Source organism: Aplidium turbinatum, chromosome 2, assembly GCF_918807975.1.
Source record: "Aplidium turbinatum chromosome 2, kaAplTurb1.1, whole genome shotgun sequence".
Classification (NCBI taxonomy): Eukaryota; Metazoa; Chordata; class Ascidiacea; order Aplousobranchia; family Polyclinidae; genus Aplidium; species Aplidium turbinatum.
The window spans coordinates 7896279-7917348 of NC_137473.1; the positions used below are offsets into that span (position 1 = coordinate 7896279).

General features: G+C 39.1%; 1 protein-coding gene across 1 annotated transcript in view; it reads left to right on the forward strand.

The window, feature by feature from the left end:
• LOC145788286 (phosphatidylinositol 4-kinase alpha-like) overlaps positions 1-16780 on the forward strand; it is a 38241-nt gene extending 21461 nt beyond the window's left edge. Inside the window, 18 exon segments of the mRNA XM_082600067.1 lie at positions 550-650; positions 1186-1423; positions 1679-1800; positions 5168-5308; positions 5727-5965; positions 6448-6623; positions 7133-7291; positions 7541-7684; positions 8059-8192; positions 8627-8734; positions 8950-9076; positions 9794-9988; positions 10643-10804; positions 12471-12602; positions 13135-13259; positions 13659-13779; positions 14104-14277; positions 14464-16780. Coding sequence (XP_082456193.1) covers positions 550-650; positions 1186-1423; positions 1679-1800; positions 5168-5308; positions 5727-5965; positions 6448-6623; positions 7133-7291; positions 7541-7684; positions 8059-8192; positions 8627-8734; positions 8950-9076; positions 9794-9988; positions 10643-10804; positions 12471-12602; positions 13135-13259; positions 13659-13779; positions 14104-14277; positions 14464-14733 — 2868 coding nt within the window. The 3' untranslated portion in view covers positions 14734-16780.
• The last annotated feature ends 4290 nt before the right edge of the window (positions 16781-21070 follow it).

Genomic DNA, 21070 nt, shown 5'->3' on the forward strand with positions numbered 1-21070 from the left:
CACTAACTCATTACAATTCTTAGGCCAGCGATCGAGTAGTTAAAAGTAATAGTTAGCAATACCAACTATATACCTTTACCCGGGTTGCTTATATACAGTATAGTAACTATTTTTTGCAACATCATTGACCAAAAACTTCATTTTTGAAAGTGATCTTGATCTTCAAGATCACGATCTTGATCTTGATCTTCAAGATCACTTAGTTTGGTGATCTTGATCTTCAAGATCACCTATTCTTGGTGATCTTGATCTTGATCTTCAAGATCACCAATACTGGTGATCTTGCCCATCTCTGCCCTCTGGCATTTCGGCCACTTGTGTCTTTTCCAAATTCAACAAAATATAATTCAAACAGCAAAAGTTTATTTCACATTCATTTTGCTCCAAGGAATTGAAATTTGTTTTTTGTGGAAATTGGCGTTTTCAGCTTTTTGGTTCAACGTTTATCTTGTTATTCGTTAAAGTCTATTCAACATGTTTTCAACGTCTATTTTCAATTAGCTCTCCCATCAGACGTGCTATGCTGACATTGCATCGTTATGTTCACAGGACATGCTTTATAAAGCCACCTCCTTACTAGTTGCTTTGAAGGACAGTTTGTACAAGAACGCCAAGATAATGCACACGATCACGTGGTGTTGTGTAGAAAGGTGAGACAGTTGATCATTTGCAATTTTGGTCACACCCGGACCTATATCTGGAGATTGAAGATTTAGAATTTTAGACTAAGTGGACATGAACGCAAGAAAGCCTGGCTTTGTGTCCAACCTCAGGCATGCCTTGAAGTGTACCAAAGACATAGTCGCTTTCTGTTTAGCGGTGCCAAACCGGCGTCTGTGCTAAGCAACAACCATTGATTTTATGATGTAATAACTACAGTAGTACAAATTATTAAGCAGTTCATATCAACCACAGCAATTGCACTCAAACAAATGTTGCAATAATCGTGTCGTTTTTCTGAAACTGAAAAATACTTGTGCATTTTTTCAATCTAACTGTTGTTTATTTTTATAATTGGAGATTCACTCTCAGTGCTTCTTCAACCATTTTTCATTTGTATTTTGTGTTTTTGTTTTGATAAACACAGTTCGTCTTTATGTTTTTTTGTCCGTGAAACGTGATATGACAATACTGTGATAAGACAATGTCCATTCATCTCCAGCTCGTTTCAACTTCTGTTTCTAGGTTTTCAAGCCCGGTTGTCGAGAGCGCTATCGAATGTTGGCAGTGGTTGCTGTCCGCGCGTCCAGAGCTTGAGGTCGCGTTCATGTCCGTGGTGACGTCAGCGTGGCAGGCCACGGTCGACCGAAAGCTCGGCTTGTTCACTCCTGACGCTGACGAAGGGGACCCACTGGCCGTGTCCGAAGACCATGTACCCCACCCCTGCCCCCCAGACGCCAAACCCCACTTGACCTGGATCAAGGTGACTAACTCGGTGCAATGTGTAAAATAAAAATCAAATCTATTTGAATCAGTTGCCGAGCAAGCCGGTTTACATTGGCAAAAGCTTTGTCGATGGACTTTACAAGATACTGAGCCTAGATGATTTTATTTGGTTTCTTTTGCTTTATAAAATAAACCAGTAACATTTTAGCACTTTTTAAGAATGTTTTCATGCAAAAGTTACAGTTTGATTCCAGCAGTGTTGCCAAATCATTTTTTGATATTTTTGCTTCAGTTTCTTCAACAACGATTTGACGTCGTTCGTTATAGCTGCATGGAGCAATCGCGAATGCTGGTATCGCTCATCCATCGGACTCTCCCCCTCACCCAACCAGGGAAGGAGCAACATATGTCCCGGTGAGTACCCTGCTTTTGCAAGAGAGAACATGTTCTTCCCATAATTGTCATATAAATGCACCCTAGAGTGCATCAGTTGCCCCTTTATTTTTAAAAAATTGGAAATTCAACTCGGCCCTTGGTAGTTTTGTTCCTATTCACCAAAAAACGTCATAGCCAAAATTTTATTGAATTTGAACTTCATTAAAGGGGTCAACAGTGAACTCGAAATTTTGGAAAATTAACGCATCCGTTATCACAGTATGTACAGCAAGGTAAGGAAAGAAAAGTGGAATAAATACACAGTTACACTGTAACTTCCATATTATGGTTATGTGTAAGAGCAGCTTCTCAGGCTGTTTAAATCGTAAATCAGTGTGTACATAAAACAAAATATAAGAGGTGGAAATGTTGAAGTGATGTCATTAAAATTAGAGAATTGGACGTCAGTGAAGCACTTGACTACTGACTATGCTCCAGGCCTGTGAATGCGTTACATAGACCAAATTAAGTTTTAGTAAAGTCGTTAACTAAGCTCAGACATGCACATATTTCAAAGCAAACTTAAAAGTTCACACCAACGTAGTTATATACCAAATTCATCATTTATACAACGATTCAACATTGTCGAACGTTGAATTTGTGCAACTATGGTCACTTCTCTCAACTGAATCGATGTAAAAGTTAAGTTTGTCTCATAAAAGTTAATTTACGTTGCTGTTATCTATCCTCAAGCTTCTAGCTTCTATCTATCTTCTATCTAGCTAGCTTCGACAAACCATTAAGCAAGCATAACTCTAACTAAACAGCAAACGAATCAAATTATCAAACAACGTTTATTTCCAAAAATAATGAAAAAGGCAATATAACGCAAGAGAACAACTGCACGCCCAGCAAGCTGATGCAAGAGAGAGGCCCAATTACGGATCCATAGGATGCACTGCCAAATAATTATAAATTCAAGACAAATGTACGACTAGTCCAATTGATGTCAAGTTATCTTGTTGTGTATCGCGATTTCGAATAATAAATTCTCTTCAGCACAACTTTATAACAGGCATAGTAAAATCTTCAGTCGGTCAGTTTAAGTTTAGAAAGAAATCAACAATAGTGTTTTTCGGTTGCTAAGAAACAAATAAATTTAGTCTGCGAGCAGTAGTGACAATATTATGTAAATTATGAAGGGAATTAAGTCATACATTAGTAAAACGGAGTGACAACGCCAGGGAGGGATTCTGGGGAGGCAAGCCATCCTCGCACAAAAGTGACACAAAATTGCCCTATAACGGATCAAATTGATACAGTCACTATCAATTAAATGCAAAAATAATGAAAAAGGCAATATAACGCAAGAGAACAACTGCACGCCCAGCAAGCTGATGCAAGAGAGAGGCCCAATTACGGATCCATAGGATGCACTGCCAAATAATTATAAATTCAAGACAAATGTACGACTAGTCCAATTGATGTCAAGTTATCTTGTTGTGTATCGCGATTTCGAATAATAAATTCTCTTCAGCACAACTTTATAACAGGCATAGTAAAATCTTCAGTCGGTCAGTTTAAGAATGCAGCAGTTAAGTTTAGAAAGAAATCAACAATAGTGTTTTTCGGTTGCTAAGAAACAAATAAATTTAGTCTGCGAGCAGTAGTGACAATATTATGTAAATTATGAAGGGAATTAAGTCATACATTAGTAAAACGGAGTGACAACGCCAGGGAGGGATTCTGGGGAGGCAAGCCATCCTCGCACAAAAGTGACACAAAATTGCCCTATAACGGATCAAATTGATACAGTCACTATCAATTAAATGCAAAAATAATGAAAAAGGCAATATAACGCAAGAGAACAACTGCACGCCCAGCAAGCTGATGCAAGAGAGAGGCCCAATTACGGATCCATAGGATGCACTGCCAAATAATTATAAATTCAAGACAAATGTACGACTAGTCCAATTGATGTCAAGTTATCTTGTTGTGTATCGCGATTTCGAATAATAAATTCTCTTCAGCACAACTTTATAACAGGCATAGTAAAATCTTCAGTCGGTCAGTTTAAGTTTAGAAAGAAATCAACAATAGTGTTTTTCGGTTGCTAAGAAACAAATAAATTTAGTCTGCGAGCAGTAGTGACAATATTATGTAAATTATGAAGGGAATTAAGTCATACATTAGTAAAACGGAGTGACAACGCCAGGGAGGGATTCTGGGGAGGCAAGCCATCCTCGCACAAAAGTGACACGAAATTGCCCTATAACGGATCAAATTGATACAGTCACTATCAATTAAATGCAAAAATAATGAAAAAGGCAATATAACGCAAGAGAACAACTGCACGCCCAGCAAGCTGATGCAAGAGAGAGGCCCAATTACGGATCCATAGGATGCACTGCCAAATAATTATAAATTCAAGACAAATGTACGACTAGTCCAATTGATGTCAAGTTATCTTGTTGTGTTAAACTTGACATCAATTGGACTAGTCGTACATTTGTCTTGAATTTATAATTATTTGGCAGTGCATCCTATGGATCCGTAATTGGGCCTCTCTCTTGCATCAGCTTGCTGGGCGTGCAGTTGTTCTCTTGCGTTATATTGCCCTTTTCATTATTTTTGCATTTAATTGATAGTGACTGTATCAATTTGATCCGTTATAGGGCAATTTTGTGTCACTTTTGTGCGAGGATGGCTTGCCTCCCCAGAATCCCTCCCTGGCGTTGTCACTCCGTTTTACTAATGTATGACTTAATTCCCTTCATAATTTACATAATATTGTCACTACTGCTCGCAGACTAAATTTATTTGTTTCTTAGCAACCGAAAAACACTATTGTTGATTTCTTTCTAAACTTAACTGCTGCATTCTTAAACTGACCTACTGAAGATTTTACTATGCCTGTTATAAAGTTGTGCTGAAGAGAATTTATTATTCGAAATCGCGATACACAACAAGATAACTTGACATCAATTGGACTAGTCGTACATTTGTCTTGAATTTATAACGTTTATTTCAACTGCATATTATACAACGACTAGTTTGTTGATTGTTCAAAGACAATAAACCATTGTGACGTACAATGGCCAGATTGCAGGGAAACTCCACAACGTGACCGACGGATATTCACAAAATAGCTTTAAACATCAAACTGTGACTTGGATGTTGACCCCCTTCACCAACTCCGATTGACAAAATATTTCACATCCTGTGTTTTTTCATTATTTGGAACAAAATTACCAAGGGCCGATCAAAAATTCCAACATCGGGGCAACTGATGCACTCTAATGCACCCGTATAAGTTTTTAATTTCTTGCTTTGGAATTGGCAATGGTGATAACATCAATCTTTATTGATCTTCCATCAATCTTCATTGATAACATTGATCTTCCAGGCATATCTCAGCATGCGGGGCAAGGTTCTCTTTCTTATCTCTCGCCTTCTCCACATTACATAGCGGTGCAGTTCAAGCCACCCAACTGGAATGCAACTTCTTGAGAGAGAGGATCTACTTCGCAATTTTGGATTACTTTTGGTTGGTGTTTTGCATCTTTTTTACGTTGTTAAAACACTTGCAAATCTATTGAACATGATCTAGGCTGTAATTGGTTTGTTTTGTTCCTACTAAGGCAAAATAGTTTTTTGTGACCGTATAGAGCAAAGAAAGTAGCAGCTACTATATTTTGTATAAAATCGCAAATCGATATCTTCGTTCTTCTATACATTAACTCTATGAAGCAAGAATAGAAAAGCTTTGCATCGCTGTTTTAAGCTGCAAATGTTCGAAAAGATGTTTTATGTATGAATTGATTATGAAATTACCTTACTAGCAAGCTACCCTTCGCATAGATTTAACATTTGTAAACGTACAATTACTGTAAAAAAGAGGTGATTTTCTTGTTGGAAACGTTTTCATATGAACAATGTCGTTATTTAATTTTTTTTGTGTTTAGCTGCCAAAGACGTTTCCCCACACAATCCAGCGAAGATCTTCGTGCTGATATTGACTGCGTGCTCAAGTTGTGGCATTGCGTCCATGCTGACCGCAAACAACTGACATCCAATCAAGCCTCCCCTTTACCCCCCAACCCCGGCCCTACATCATTCACCCGAACATCTTCACACATGGGGATGTCTTCTTTGGGAAGCGGTGGAGGTACACTCCCCCGGAACACAGCGAAAACAACCCCAGGTAAAGTTGTGAAATTACACAAGCATTTTTCTAAAGCAGTGACTGAAAATGAAAAGCTGAACATAAGTACAAGACGAAGCATAACAATAATATCAACAACAATATTTGGTTTCATCATCTAAGACACGCAGACCTTTCTTCCCGTTAGGTGGGTCGGTACTCGGTAGTATTCTAGCCCTGGTAGCGCAAGGTAAGGAAGCCGATCTTTGCACCCACCAAGACACAACTGCGTGCTTCTTGTAGGAGTCAAACCGATGTCCTTTTGAACATGGAGCACTCGTTTTCGCGCAGCCAGCACGGTCGTTTTTTCTATTCGACACTAATTGGAAAAATTTAACATTTTTCTTTGTGATCATCATCATTAAGTTTCTTCCTGTTGTCGAGGGTTGGAGGCAATGAAGCGCCAAGTTTCTCTGTTGTGAGATTTTTCTACTGCAGTTTTGAAATGTTAAATATCTTTGTGGTCACGCTTATTCAAATAGAATATGATTACTTCAACGTTTTGCTTGCAGCGTTATCGGACAGCATTGGTCTGGATAGGGTTTCACTCTCAAATTTATCGGTTGGAGTTTCAAGTTCAGCCTGGGGCAACACTCTACCCACCTCGTCCCGCCGTTCCGTCTACGCGGCCAGCAAGAGGAGCTACAAGAAAGGAAAGGTAGGCTCAAGTCTAACTTGGGCTTCCTGGGACGCATGTCCTTGTAGTTGACGGTTTGCATTTGTGAATTTGAAGTGTAATTTTTTAATTTGAAGTGAATTTCGTGTCTAATTTCAAGTATGTGATTAAGTGTCGTAGACGACGAACTATCGTTGTCAGCGTTTTCAATGAAGGAATTTATTTTCACACGAGTCAGTTCAATCATATATAGCTCAAAATCGATTTCGATCAGCTAGAAGCTAGATCAATAAGATCTTCAGTTAAGCTTGATACCAAACAAAAAAAAAGTCAGAAGATATTTCTTTTTCTTAAGCGTCTTCACCACTCTCCCGCTAGTCATCGAAGTGAACAATATAGACATCCCTCTTTTAGTTGTGGTTGCCTGAAATTGCTGTATCATAAAGCTGTTCGTGAAGTGCACTGATAAGGCTAAAGGCGGAAATGGTGTGCCACTGTCTGCAGTTATTATATCAAATGATTGTTAGACAATAATTCATATAATTGTCCAGCCGGAGTCACGATTGGCCCGGGAATGCATGAAGCGCCGTGGACTTCTTATGTACCTGATAACCTCCGAACTGGAGCATCTCATCACGTGGTACAATCCCACTTCCAAGATCGAGCTTGCCATCGATGCTGAGGCTACTATTGCCGCCTGGAGGTCTCAAGTACGTCATGTTTGCGTCATTAAGTCATGCGACCATTGCGTCATTTCGTACGTCATGTTTGCGTGATTAAGTCATTTCGTACGTCATTTTTGCACAGTTTATATGTCATATTTGATTTAAACAATATGGTTGTGATTAAAAGTGAACTCTACCCAGAGATGTGAATTTTTTTTTTGGTGCACTACAAGGCGCTTTCTCGCGTACTCCTCCACCCAAAGCACCGAACAACATTTTTATTTTGTTTTTTAGGAAATGACCGACAGACAACTGAAGGAAATGGTCCGGTTGGCGTGGGGGATTTCCCCCATTCTAGCCATCTTCTTGGCCGACCGGTTACGTAATGCCGAGGTTCTCGTTCGCGAGGTGACCAGGTTGCTAAGGAACAACCCCGAAGTGAGAATTGTAGTTTCTTATAAAGTGTCGTCGTATGATGCTTTCTGCTTTATCGGTCGTTGGATTCAATCTGAAGCATTCACAATGTCTTCTTTTGGTTTAAGCAGTTTTGTTTAAAATAAAATGCTTAAAAATGTTTTTTTTTATTGAAGCTTGAAAATTCTTGAGTTATACAGAAGTCTCATTTCAATGTAGTTATTCACTTAAAATCATTTTGATGACTTACCTTTGACTAAGTTAATTTTTTGATTGTATGAGTGCCGTGATGGCCTACTTGCTTTTGTAAAAAAGATATTTTTTCATTGGCAACACTGCTGGTTTGAAAGATTTCGTTGCACCTTCACCCATAGTATAACTTTCTTTAAATTCCTCAGGCAGCGAACCGATGCCCGGAGGCTATTAAATATCTGGTAACCGCTCAAACCGTAGGCTCTGATTCGCCAGAACTGAACCACGTGATCACTTGGGCACTTGGCACACCAAGTACAGCGCTGTCTTACTTTTCAAGGTTTGTGCTTCAAGGTATTGATTGAAACGAAAATGGACAAAACACAAATTTTTTAAATAACTCGTTTTCCATTGCACTTAGACCTCAACAACGTATTGAAACCATATAGGAAGCCGACCCTTCCGGTCATGTTGGTTTCAGCTCTCCAGGTCTTAAGGCCAAAATTCCAAAAAATTTCTTGGTGTCCGCTCAAAATGACGTCATAATCAAAAATAACATCATTTTTGAATTTTGCGTTGAAAATCCAGTCATAATATGACCCAAGCTTATTTTTACTGAAAACTGGGGGGATAAATATGTAGGCTATGCCTGTTTTTGCTGTGAATGCATTTTGTATTACCATTTTCTTAAAGCCATTTTATGTGCTGCATAGTCAACGTTAACTGAAGATATATGTTTTCAAATGCATGACATTACTTTTACGTCGTTTACAGGTTATTCAGCCCGCACCCCCTCACTGCTCAGTATGCTGTCAAGGTGCTGAGGAGGTTTCCCCCTGAAGCAATTCTCTTCTACATTCCCCAACTTGTTCAGTCAGTTAGGTGGGTCGGATTGGGAGTGTTCATTGTGGGTATTTGCTGATATTCGCATGTGTTTTAGTGTTCACCTCATGGTAGATCATTTGGTTGTGTGGTGCAATTATGGAAAGCTGAAGTCTTTTTTACTTTGCGTTTGACATTTTTACGTTTGATTGTGCATTTTCAAGACATAATTTCTTCATTTCATCAGATAAAGAAACAAAGCATCTTATTTCTAGATATGACAAGATGGGTTACGTGGAGGATTACCTCGTTTGGGCTGCAGAAAAGTCACAGCTATTAGCTCATCAGATCATGTGGAATATGAAGACTAACATCTACACTGATGAGGATGCTACAAATAAAGCAAGTACTTTTTGTTGGCGGCACCAGAGGTGTTCATGAAAACCGAAATTAAGCCAAATCGAACTTGCCCTGTCAGATAGTTTGTTAATCCAAGCGATGTACAATCAATTTTTGGAATTAACGCTTTTCTGACGCCCGATGATGCCGTACTGCATTATCGGTAGGCAATTCCAGTACACTTGGGTTCGATATTCCATTTGTTAATAAAAGCATTTCACTAAAATAATATCAATTAATTGTCATTCATCTGATATACATTCAGCATTGAAAGAATAGGTTCAGGTTAATAATGTACTGAGCTGCGCCTGCTGTTCTGAAACTATCTGTATTGTAAATTGTTCAAAGTAACGCCGCTTATCTGCGGTATAGCAGTTTAGCAGGCCATAGCCCTAAGAAGGTCCGTAGGTATTTCTCTCTAGAACCGCGTACTGTTCATACATGAGAGAAATCAAAGGCTATAGTCGAAGGGGCGCCACTCCGCAATCGACGGCATTTCTTTAAATGCCTTGCCAAAGACACAGCCACGTGCTCTTGACCGGTGTCGAACCGGCGGCCTTTTAAACGTCGACCCATGGCTTTCACCACTCGGTTATGTAGCGGTATATATAGTACTGTATAAAACCCCACATTGTCATTAGATTGCCGAAGTTTCATTGTGTTGCCTTGTTTGACTTGTTTTAACCTATCGGCATTGTGACGTCATGCTATTGTCGCTAGGATCCCGAGATTGGCGCCAAACTGGAGCGCATCATCGAAACAATCGTCTCCAACCTGAGTGGCCCCGCCCAAGAGTTTTACCAGAGAGAGTTCGAATTTTTTGCTGACGTCACAAACGTGTCGGGAACAATCAAGCCGTTCCCGAAAGGCCCGGAAAGAGAGGCAGCTTGCCTGAAAGCGCTCGGCGAGATCAAGGTAAAGAGCTTGTTCTTTTAAGAGATGTGTTTTTTGAAAGCGCTTCCATCCAGTGTTTTACATTCCAATATTGTAATTCAACTGTCAATGTAGTTTCGCCATTTTGCTTCTCGCTTGGAGTTTGCATCATCTCGTGCTCTGGCTGATACATTTGGCTTTTACACGCGTTGTTGGAAATTTTTTTCCTTTTTCCTTTTTTTTTTGCGTCATTCAGGCTTACACCCAGTAGTGAAATGATTCAGTTAAGCTAACAAGAAGGCGAGGAAGCCATTCCTAACCGTTTTTAAGCACATCTTTTAGTGTCTTACCAAGGCGCATTTGTGTGCTCTCAAAGGGTCAGACCGGCGAACATCTTATACTCGATCTCACCGCTCAACCAACTTGCCGGCATTATTTGGTAGATGTAGTAGTGGTTTCGTTTGGCGTTTTTCACACTTGAAGTCCGTTGTCTTTTAGCTAGCTTTTAAATATATTTCCGCATTGGTAAACTGTTGAAACCACCGGGTAGTGCAGTCCATGGACAGTCTAAAATCAAATGATCAACAGCTTGCCTGCTTTTTTTGCAATTTGAACAAATTAGTGTGTTTTGCTAGCCCCATCTATGAAGAGTGGTGGTAGCAGTTTATTATTTGGCTAAACTTGTCTTTCACTCAGGTACGAAGCGGCTGCTACCTTCCCAGCAGTCCTGAAGCCCTGGTGACCGACATCGACCGAGAGAGCGGCACCCCCTTGCAGAGCGCGGCCAAGGCGCCATACCTGGCAAAGTTTCGCGTTCAGACCTGTGGCATTGCCGAAGTGGAGCGCCTCGGTTCGATGGTAAGTCGCTCAATTGTTTATTTAAAAATGGCTGATGTGTGACTGAAGTTTACTTTTGGTTGTGGCCTAAATACATCTTCATTTAAGCGTCGAAGGCCAAAAGCTGCTATATTTTATAACAAATTCAGGTTGTTCATGTTTGTTGCCTAGAAGCAATCATTTCTTAATCTCACTATCATCTTAATACTTATAGCGGTGGTATGGTAGTCCTTTGTAGTAATAACTGGATAATTCCGGTTCAATCGTGCAATCACGTGGTCCGTGTTTTGAACTGGTTTGTGGTTCTAGATGACGTGCATATGATTTTAGTTAACTCCATCGTGAAGCAATAAGTTGAGTTTCGCTTTTAGCAGCATGATCGTTGTTTACTTCATAATGTAGATCAGGGGTGACGAACCTTTTTGCGGTCGCGGGCCACTTTGTCAATTACACATGAGTTATCGGGCCACACAACTTTCTAATCGTAACCTTCTATGAAATGTTTTAGAAGCGACTCAAGATATTATTCATGAAAAGTAACAAACGGCAAATGAAAGTAATAAAACCCACACAGTTGAAATTATCTTACGCAGAATCGAAACATACAACAGTAAAAATAAAAACAAATCAACTTGAGCAGAAAGGATAGAGCAACAGTACTTGCACTGAAGACAGTTTAATTTTCCAGTTTAAGCGTTTGCTTTCATATGAGTATGATTTCTTCTTTTTTTGGCTCTATCCTATTTGCTCAAGTTGACGAAATGCTTCGACCATTATGCTCCTAAACAACAAATCATTTAATGCAATTTCTTTTTCAAACAACAAACAAAAGCCCATGCGAATCATACAGCTGAAGCTATCTAATGCAGCATTGAAGCATTGAATTTTTTTTGCTTAGTGGGATTTTTGGAAAGTTTTTTGCTTGACTAAGCGTTCAATATTAGGTCGACCAGACAATGTGGCAACTCTCAACTGCACACTAAGATTTTCGGTAGGCACTTTTACGTAGTACACTGTCCGAATTCCATAACGCAATCATGCGTGACCTATATGACATCACTGACATTTCAGTCACAATTTTCCTTATTAACTCCATTGATTGCAGTCATTAAGATTCTTCTTGCATTCACTTCAGTTGCAGAAGAAAAAATAGTATTAGCAGAAATAGTATTTGCCCTAACCCATTCGGCCACGCAGGTTGTGGGGATGCATTCAGTTAAAGTTCTTTGTATCAAAATCTTTCGATAAAGACGATCAGATAATCACGTGTTGAGTCACATGACTGAAGTCAGCTGATTTGCGTGTACGTTTTTCGATGGTCACGCATAGTTGCAGTTACCTTTTCGGGCAGTGTAATACGTTAAAGTGCCTACCAAGATTTTCATCTATCAGCCTCGACCTGTAGCAAAGAAAAGGTATACCAGTGAAGGCATAAAACAGCTTTGAGATGTCTTTTGTCTTTAATGCATGAGCGATTGTCAAATTGTTTTGCGGGCCGCACAAAATTCTTTGACGGGCCACATGCGGGCCGCAGGTTCGTCACCTCTGATGTAGATATTAACAACTAGTTCAAGCCTGATGCTAAAACAAGCTAAAACAGGTTGTTAATATCTACATTGTGAAGTCTATCATGATTGTTTATCTCTGTTCCATGACCAGCAATCATGATTTTATTTCCTGTTTGTAGACCACTCCCAATGAAATGATCAGTGCAGAGGCTTTGGTGTGGCAGGCTGTTATATTCAAAGTCGGGGATGACTGCAGGCAAGATATGCTTGCGTTGCAGATTATTCAGTTATTTCAAAACATCTTCAAACAGGTAAAAAATAAGATCATTAAATTGAGTAAATTTTCAATACATGATTTTTTGTTTAACAGTATGAAATAAGAAATTATTTCTTATTTCTTATTTTGCCTCAAAAGTTTACAATTTGGAAGATTCTTTATTTTTAACACATGCTTCATATCCTTTCCACTAATTAAGAGGAAAAATGCTTATTTTCTTATATATACGCTGTTTTGTCTGATGTGGATTTGCATGTGAGTGCTGTGAACACACAAAGGCGAACAAATGTAAATTCAGTCTGGTTAGCGCGATTTTGTTGATTGCTCATCACGTAATGGACGTATAATTATCCACACAAGGACGTCGGTTCGACATTTACCCAAACAACATTATTATAACTTTTCAAGACACTTCATGGCACGATTGAAGAAGAACACAAATTGTGGCAAGAACACAATCTGTGGCTTCCTTTTAGATTCTGCCTTTCCTGCACTTTCACCAAATCTTCCTCTTTCTGGTACAAACCTACATACCATTCAAAGCGTTTCATTTTCTTTCACCTCAGGTCGGTTTGGACTTGTACTTGTTTCCCTATCGTGTCGTCGCTACGTCACCTGGTTGTGGCGTCATCGAATGCATCCCCAACTGCAAGTCACGTGACCAGCTGGGAAGGCAAACCGACATCGGAATGTGAGTCGTTTTCAGTGACTCATTTTTAAATGTTTGTTTTCACCAGTGGTACAAACCGAGACACAAGGACAACGGGGTGTACAACTCCATGACCAGAATAGCTTAATCAGAGCTAGCGAATGTTCCCACTGTTTATGTATCTCCCTTTTGTGTAGCAGTTTTTATCTCAATAAAACACTGCGTAGACAAGATGCATACTGCGCTGATTTTTGTATTCACAGCATTGGTACAAAGCGGCCATCCGACCAGCAATTTTTCTCACTAACAATTGCCTGGATCTTTTTGAATATTGTGTAATGTTCGGTCTGGAGAAAGTGCCTTCAACACCTATTAACCAGGCAGATAGTAGCTACTGAGTGGTGCCGAAAAGATTAATCTCCGTATAACTTTACGTTTCAGGTACGAATATTTCCGGAACCAGTACGGCGATGAGAACTCCCCGGCCTTCCAAACAGCGAGGCGGAACTTTATACGCAGCATGGCTGCTTACAGTCTAGTTCTCCATATCCTTCAAATCAAGGTATGCTAATAATTACGTCAACGGAGGAAGACTAGCCAATCTAACATCGGGAGAAGTCCCTGGGCCATCACTGAGCCAACAAAACTGGTCATTTCACTTATCGTTTAGCGACGTTGAAGCAATGTAAAAATTCGACTATTGTTAGTTGGGATGTGTCTCTCCACAACTGCAACAAAATTATTTTGTCAAAAACAACGAAAAGGTTTCTTTTGGTTACCGAGTCTTTCCTATTGGTTGAAGATTAGTGACAAGACCTGCTGTATCCATTCTGTTCGCTTTTTATATGATGAAATGATATGTTTATATTTGAAGATGACTTTACAGGACCGACATAATGGAAATATCATGTTGGATAAGGAGGGACATCTTCTTCACATCGATTTCGGTTTCATGTTTGAAAGCAGTCCTGGAGGAAATCTTGGATGGGAGCCGGACATAAAATTGACTCCAGAGATGGTCCTCATTATGGGAGGGAAGATTGATGCCCCTCCATTCCAGGTGGGAAGGATTTATTTAGTTCTACCACTAAACTGTTTAATCATTTACTTCTACATACTGCATAATATGTACACAAAAAATTAAATTATAAGGAAGATGATCTTCCAGATATAATCACTATTTTGTTAGTCAGTTATTTTATACTCAGGAATATTTCTTCTTGAAACTGTCTATTTCTCCCTCTAGTGGTTCATGGAGCTGTGTGTCCAAGCTTACCTCGCGATCCGTCCATACCGTGAGGACATAGTCGCTCTCGTGGCCCTGATGCTCGACACTGGACTCCCTTGTTTCCGGGGGAACACTATCAAGCTCCTCCGAGCCAGATTTCAGCCAGCCTCCTCATCCAAGGAAGCAGCCCAGTACATGGTCCGCGTCATCCGCGATTGCTTCCTGAGCAAGTGGAGTCGGACCTACGACATGATCCAGTATTACCAAAACCAGATCCCGTACTATTAGTCTTGTCGTTGTGACGTGAGAGGACAACTGACATCGTCGTGACGTCATTATTTATTTCATCATTGTAGTTTCGGAGTAGTTACCGAATTCAGAAACTTGTCAAACATTAGAAATACCGCAAGGCCCGAGTCGTGAATAAGAACCCCCAGTCAGACATCATTCTCATTATTATTATTTTTATTATTATTAGTCAGACATTATTTTCTCGTGTTCATCATGCAGCAAGCAGCTTCACCGCACAGATAGGCCTCACTAACACTGTTCCCTCTAGAAAAAATTACACTGCGCAAAATATTTTTGTACGCATTCTGATTTTCAGGTTGCGTTTTCAGAGTGGCGAATGACTTTTTTTTAATTTATAGTGTTGCAATTGCGTAGGGGTAAAGTTTCACTGCGCAAATGACCCAGTCTTACTGTTGCATCTTGGAGGGAATACTTCGCACCCATGCTAGCTAACCACATTATCAGGCCTGGTTTAGACTCTTCCGCCATGTTTGTACACAAAGTGCGGACATAATCATCGTTTTTCTTGTGATATTACGAGCTGCAAACAAAAAGTTTAAGTTTCCCATTTTTTTCTGAGCTCTGTATCGTGTTCAAAAATAGTGATAGATTTTTTTTTTTTACTTTTTACAAAGTTGGCACCTGGTAACAGCTTCATTTATACTCTACACTGTTGAACACATTGATAAGATCTAGCCGCTTCACTGTAGATTTGAAATTTTAAATGCAACCAACAACAATAGTTTGCTGACTCTTAAATCTGTTTTCTTGCGCTTTTGGCAATGATGCAACTTTTGTGTTAATGTTTTGAAAGACAAGACATTGTCTAAAATCGAGAAGCTGCAAAAAAACAAAATTATATATTCCTGTCACTTTAGACCATATAAAAACAACTACTTAATCCAAGCCAAAACTAAGAACAGCTCTTTTTGAGTATTACTATTTCTGAAATTTTAAAAGAGTTGTGTTCCAATATTTAAGTTCTTGTTATCGTGCAATGACGCGTAGGCTATTTTATTTTTTAATTTGAAAATGTTTTGCCGATTTATTGGTGTAACGTAAGCTATGTGTTCACTTTTGTCAAGTTGTCTCTGTGGGTGATTTTCAGACCCTCTGTTACATAAAGTGAAAAAAAGTGTTTTTGTTTGCTCTGGTCCTGCTACAAAATTTGTAAATGTGTGACTTTATAGACTTCAGAATAATATCAGTTTGCATCTGGATCAACTGCCATAACTCGTCACAGAGAGTTAAATCTTACATCTTCCTTCGAGCAATATTTCTGCCTATCACCAAAGTATTTCCAACAAATTAAAGCAAATTTTGTTCCAGCGAGGCGACACCACCATAGCTTATATCTTACTTTGCTTGTGATTAAAGTTTTTGTGCGTGAGTTGTTTTTGTTTAACAAAAATCTAGATGTGATTGCTATACTGTAGCCGTCGGAACGGTATTGTCGTCTTATTTATTGATCGTGTCATGTGTTAAGAATACCACCGACTAGCTCGAGAGGACTTCACTTTATGCAGTAAGGTTCCATCATCAAATTCTCTACTCGCCATTCCCATTTATTTCTGAAAAAGTTGCTACTGTATTTTCTTTGAGCACATTTAGGCCTACTAATTAAATCTTGAGCCCTGATTTCAAAGCACTGTTTTCACGTTACTCATTGCCGTCAAAGTATGGTTACCGTATAGAGCACAAAATGAATGCTGAAATGTACAGCAGCTTTTGAGTGATCACACCGTTTTTCTTTTCACTTAAAGTTTTTAAACGTGTTTTCTTATTGCTTACTGACTGTAAACTGACTCATTTCACTAACTTGTCATTTTAGATCAGTAAATATTGTATCAGAGTTTAATGTAGGCCTATCTAATCTTTTTTTTTTATGTAGCCCTACCTTCTTTTACTATGTTTTTGCTAATATGCATTATAAACATATGGCAAAGATGTTTTTTTTTTTTCATTTTAATTCATGCGAAATGTTGTGATTATGATGGTAACAACTTATCTTATGTGCTTGGAAAAATTATTTCAACATACAAATCACACGTGTGAATGTTTCATACGAGGAAAGGTTAGTTAGTAGTTAGCCTGTTTTGATGACTATCTGTACGGACCCGTGATGAAGATCCATTGTTTTCAACCTTGTGCAAAGTGTTTTTCTCTTATATTTGCGTTCTCTGAAAAACTCACTTGTTGTGAGCGGATTGATGCATCGTTCTTCCGCAGCGTTCACCATTGATTCTTTTTGCGTTCTTTGGGGAACTCACTTGTTGTGAACAAAAATAATTGATAAATCGTTTTCCATCCAATAACCTTGCCACCTGCCGCTGTCCCCAGTGATTTTGTTCGATAGCGATTGATCGCTTTCAATTTTCTTCGTTTTAACAAAACGTTACATTATGATGTCAAATCAGTGCTTTTCTCAACATCAAAGTAACAACCATTCAGTATCTCCGCAGTTCACCTCTGCGACGAAAGCTTACCATGAATTCACCCTTGTTCTACAATTGTAAACATATTGTTGAAATTTTAAATTACATAATCACTTGCCTTTTTCTTTGAATATAAAAGTGCTTTAGCCTATATAGTCTGGGAGCCTACGACAGAAGATTTCACCCCATAAGGTACAAAAGGTTTGACCCCTTGAAGTTACTGGGGTCAACCATGTCACTCACAAAAAGTATGGAAGATTGACCGCACCGGGTGGATCTGGACCCTAGAGCCCCCTAAAAAGCCCAAAAAGGGGGTTAATTTCACCCCATAAGGTACATGGACCAAACTTGGTGAAAACGAAGTTCTATGTCAGGACATCACAAAAATATCAAATCTAACAATATTTTCGAGTGGAAAGGTGATGTAAGACTCCCCCCAAAGTGACCCCCCAGGGGGTTAATTTCACCCCATAAGGTACATGGACCAAAGTTGGTCAAAACGAAGTCTTATGTCAGGACATCACAAAAATATCAAATCTAACAATATTTTCGGGTGGAAAGGTGATGTAAGATGCCTTCAAAGTGACTTCCCTTAATGTGACCCCCTCGGAAGGTTTGGAAAGGTGGTGTAAGATGTCCTCGAGACCCTAAGACCCCCTCGGACCCTTGGAAAGGTGATGTAAGATGCCTTCAAAGTGACTTCCCTTAATGTGACCCCCTCGGAAGTTTGGTCCATGTACCCCATAAGGTACATGGACCAAACTTGGTCAAAATGAAGTCTTATGTCAGGACATCACAAAAATATCAAATCTAACAATATTTTCGGGTGGAAAGGTGGTGTAAGATGACTTCAAAGTGACTTTCCTTAATGTGACCCCCTCGGAAGGTGTATTTCACCCCATAAAGTACATGGACCAAACTTGGTCAAAACGAAGTCTTATGTCAGGACATCACAAAAATATCAAATCTAACAATATTTTCGGGTGGAAAGGTGATGTAAGATGTCATCAAAGTGACCCCCAGAGGGTTTATTTCACCATAGAGTACATGGACCAAACGTGGTCAAAACGAAGTCTTCTAGGGCACCACAAAATATCAAATCTAACAATACTTTCAGTTGGAAAGGTGATAAAAGACCTACCCAAAAGTGAATCTCCTCCTATAGTTTAATTTACTTCATCCCTTTCTCGAACCAACCTTGGTGTAACGAAAGTGCTATGCCAGGACAGTACGAATGGATTAAATTTAAAAATATTTTTATATAGGTTTTGATGAAATACATTCACAAGCTGTCCCATGATGCATGAAATGGAACTATAGCCTACTTTACAAAAAGTTTTTGTATAAATCATATTAAGTCAATCGAAAAAAGGCAACAGGACATGACAATACATGGCTTTGTAACACCAAAAACAGAAAGTACACAAGAAGCATATAGGCTACAGTAGCCAGAAAATTGATCCAAGATCTTGATACCACCACTAAATGTGGACTTAATCGAACAACTGACTATCCAAATCAAAACGTTTCGAAATGAATCATTTGGAACGTTAATTTAGGCAGTAATGAACATTTTCCAGCTGCTACAATAAATAACTTAATAAACCCAATGCAGTAAATTTTTATTTAATGCCATTTGCTTCATGTCTCCAATCAGTTATCGTAACTGTTCATTCATAAACAGAGATTGTTCGTGTAAATGTAAACGGTCGTTTCTTTATTCTTCATTGTCACTGCTGTCGCTTTCACTTTCTTCATCTTATTCTTCAGATTCATACAATTCTCCTGTTATATACAGAGATAAAGCAAGCTGTCTGCGATGTACCAGCCCCAAGCAATGTGGTTATCCGCACGTCTGACACTGACTGTCTTGTAATTGGCTTAGGTTGCTATGGAACTTTTGATCCTTCATTAAAGATATGGATAGAAGCTGGCTTGCAAAGCAATAACACGCAGCGGTACATCAACATCAACCAGCTGCATAGGCCTACCGCACTTGGAGTGACGATTTGCAAGTGTTTACCTGCATATCATGCCTTTACAGATTCTGATTACACCTCGTCATTTAGCAGAAAAAGGGAAAGTGCGGCCGCTGAAATTACTCCAAGGAAACCACAAAGCGCAGGCAGCTTTTAGCCAACTCGGACACGACAAAGAAATTAGTGAAGACACTATCATCGCCATAGAGAACTTTGTGTGTAACATGTACAAAAACAAGAAAATTAATTATGTCAACGAAGTCCGTTTACAAATGTTTTTAGACGGCTACAAACCAAAAAAAGAAAATGAAAGGATATCATGCATACCAGAAGCTACTGTAGATAGTAGTACTCTACCACTTTGTTTACGAGTACTTCTCCAGAAGACAAGGCGCACACATCTCATCACAAGATGGTGGTTATCTTCAACTAGAAGTGAACAAGCAGCAACGTTGCTGCTAGAGTATGGCTGGAAAGAAGAAGGAGGTTCTTATAAAGTGGTGTGGTTTGAAGGTAAAGGTATAAAGCATCTTTAGATGTCTCTGCGTGGAATCTGATCTCATCCAGGAAAGTCAAGAAGAAGGTAAACAGCATTGGATGTCGCTTGGGTTACCCTTTATAAATATAAAACTTTCTCCTGGTCTATCAGTCGTTTACTTTCTTACTGTAAACATTAGCCAATAACTGGCTGTAAAGTTTCGTTTTAGGAACCTATAACCAATAGTTTCTGCAATCTTGAGAAAAATGCCTGGGTGCACTAAATAACAAATAAATGTTGAACTTTTTCCAGTTAATAGTAAGTTGCAATGTTGCATTATTCGAAGAAAAATAGACGTCTGTAAAAGATAATAAAATTACTATTGTATGTTACGCATATCTGTAGTGCATAATAGCAATTGTTTCGTACAGTCTTTATTTCTCTGTATATAACAGGAGAATTGTATGAATCTGAAGAATAAGACGAAGAAAGTAAAAGCGACACCAGTGATTGATTGATTGATTGAATCTTTATCCTCGGACTGGGAAAGCTTCTTGCAGAGCTTAATCCTGGCAGTTTCGCATACTTGTAGAGGCTTTGAATCACTGGCGCAGGCCCGGTCACCGAGATTGACAGAGTGAAGTTTCCGATTGTTGAAGGCTTGTTGTCGGGGAATTATTCCATCCATTAGATGCCGCTGAATGGAGAGCAGCCCTTAACGTGCGTTGCTCAAGCGCACACCCCGAGAGTCGAACCAGCGCCGCTATTGATCTTGAAGCTTCTTCGTTCCAGAAGTGACGCGCTAACCAATTGAGTTACCGTTTACATTTACACAAACAATCTCTGTTTATGAATGAACAGTTACAATAACTGATTGGAGACATGAAGCAAACGGCATTAAACAAAAATTTACTACATTGGGTTTATTGGGTTATTTATTGTAGCAGCTGGAAAATGTTCATTACTGCCTAAATTAACGTTCCAAATGATTCATTTCGAAACGTTTTGATTTGGATAGTCAGTTGTTCGATTAAGTCCACATTTAGTGGTGGTATCAAGATCTTGGATCAATTTTCTGGCTACTGTAGCCTATATGCTTCTTGTGTACTTTCTGTTTTTGGTGTTACAAAGCCATGTATTGTCATGTCCTGTTGCCTTTTTTCGATTGACTTAATATGATTTATACAAAAACTTTTTGTAAAGTAGGCTATAGTTCCATTTCATGCATCATGGGACAGCTTGTGAATGTATTTCATCAAAACCTATATAAAAATATTTTTAAATTTAATCCATTCGTACTGTCCTGGCATAGCACTTTCGTTACACCAAGGTTGGTTCGAGAAAGGGATGAAGTAAATTAAACTATAGGAGGAGATTCACTTTTGGGTAGGTCTTTTATCACCTTTCCAACTGAGAGTATTGTTAGATTTGATATTTTGTGG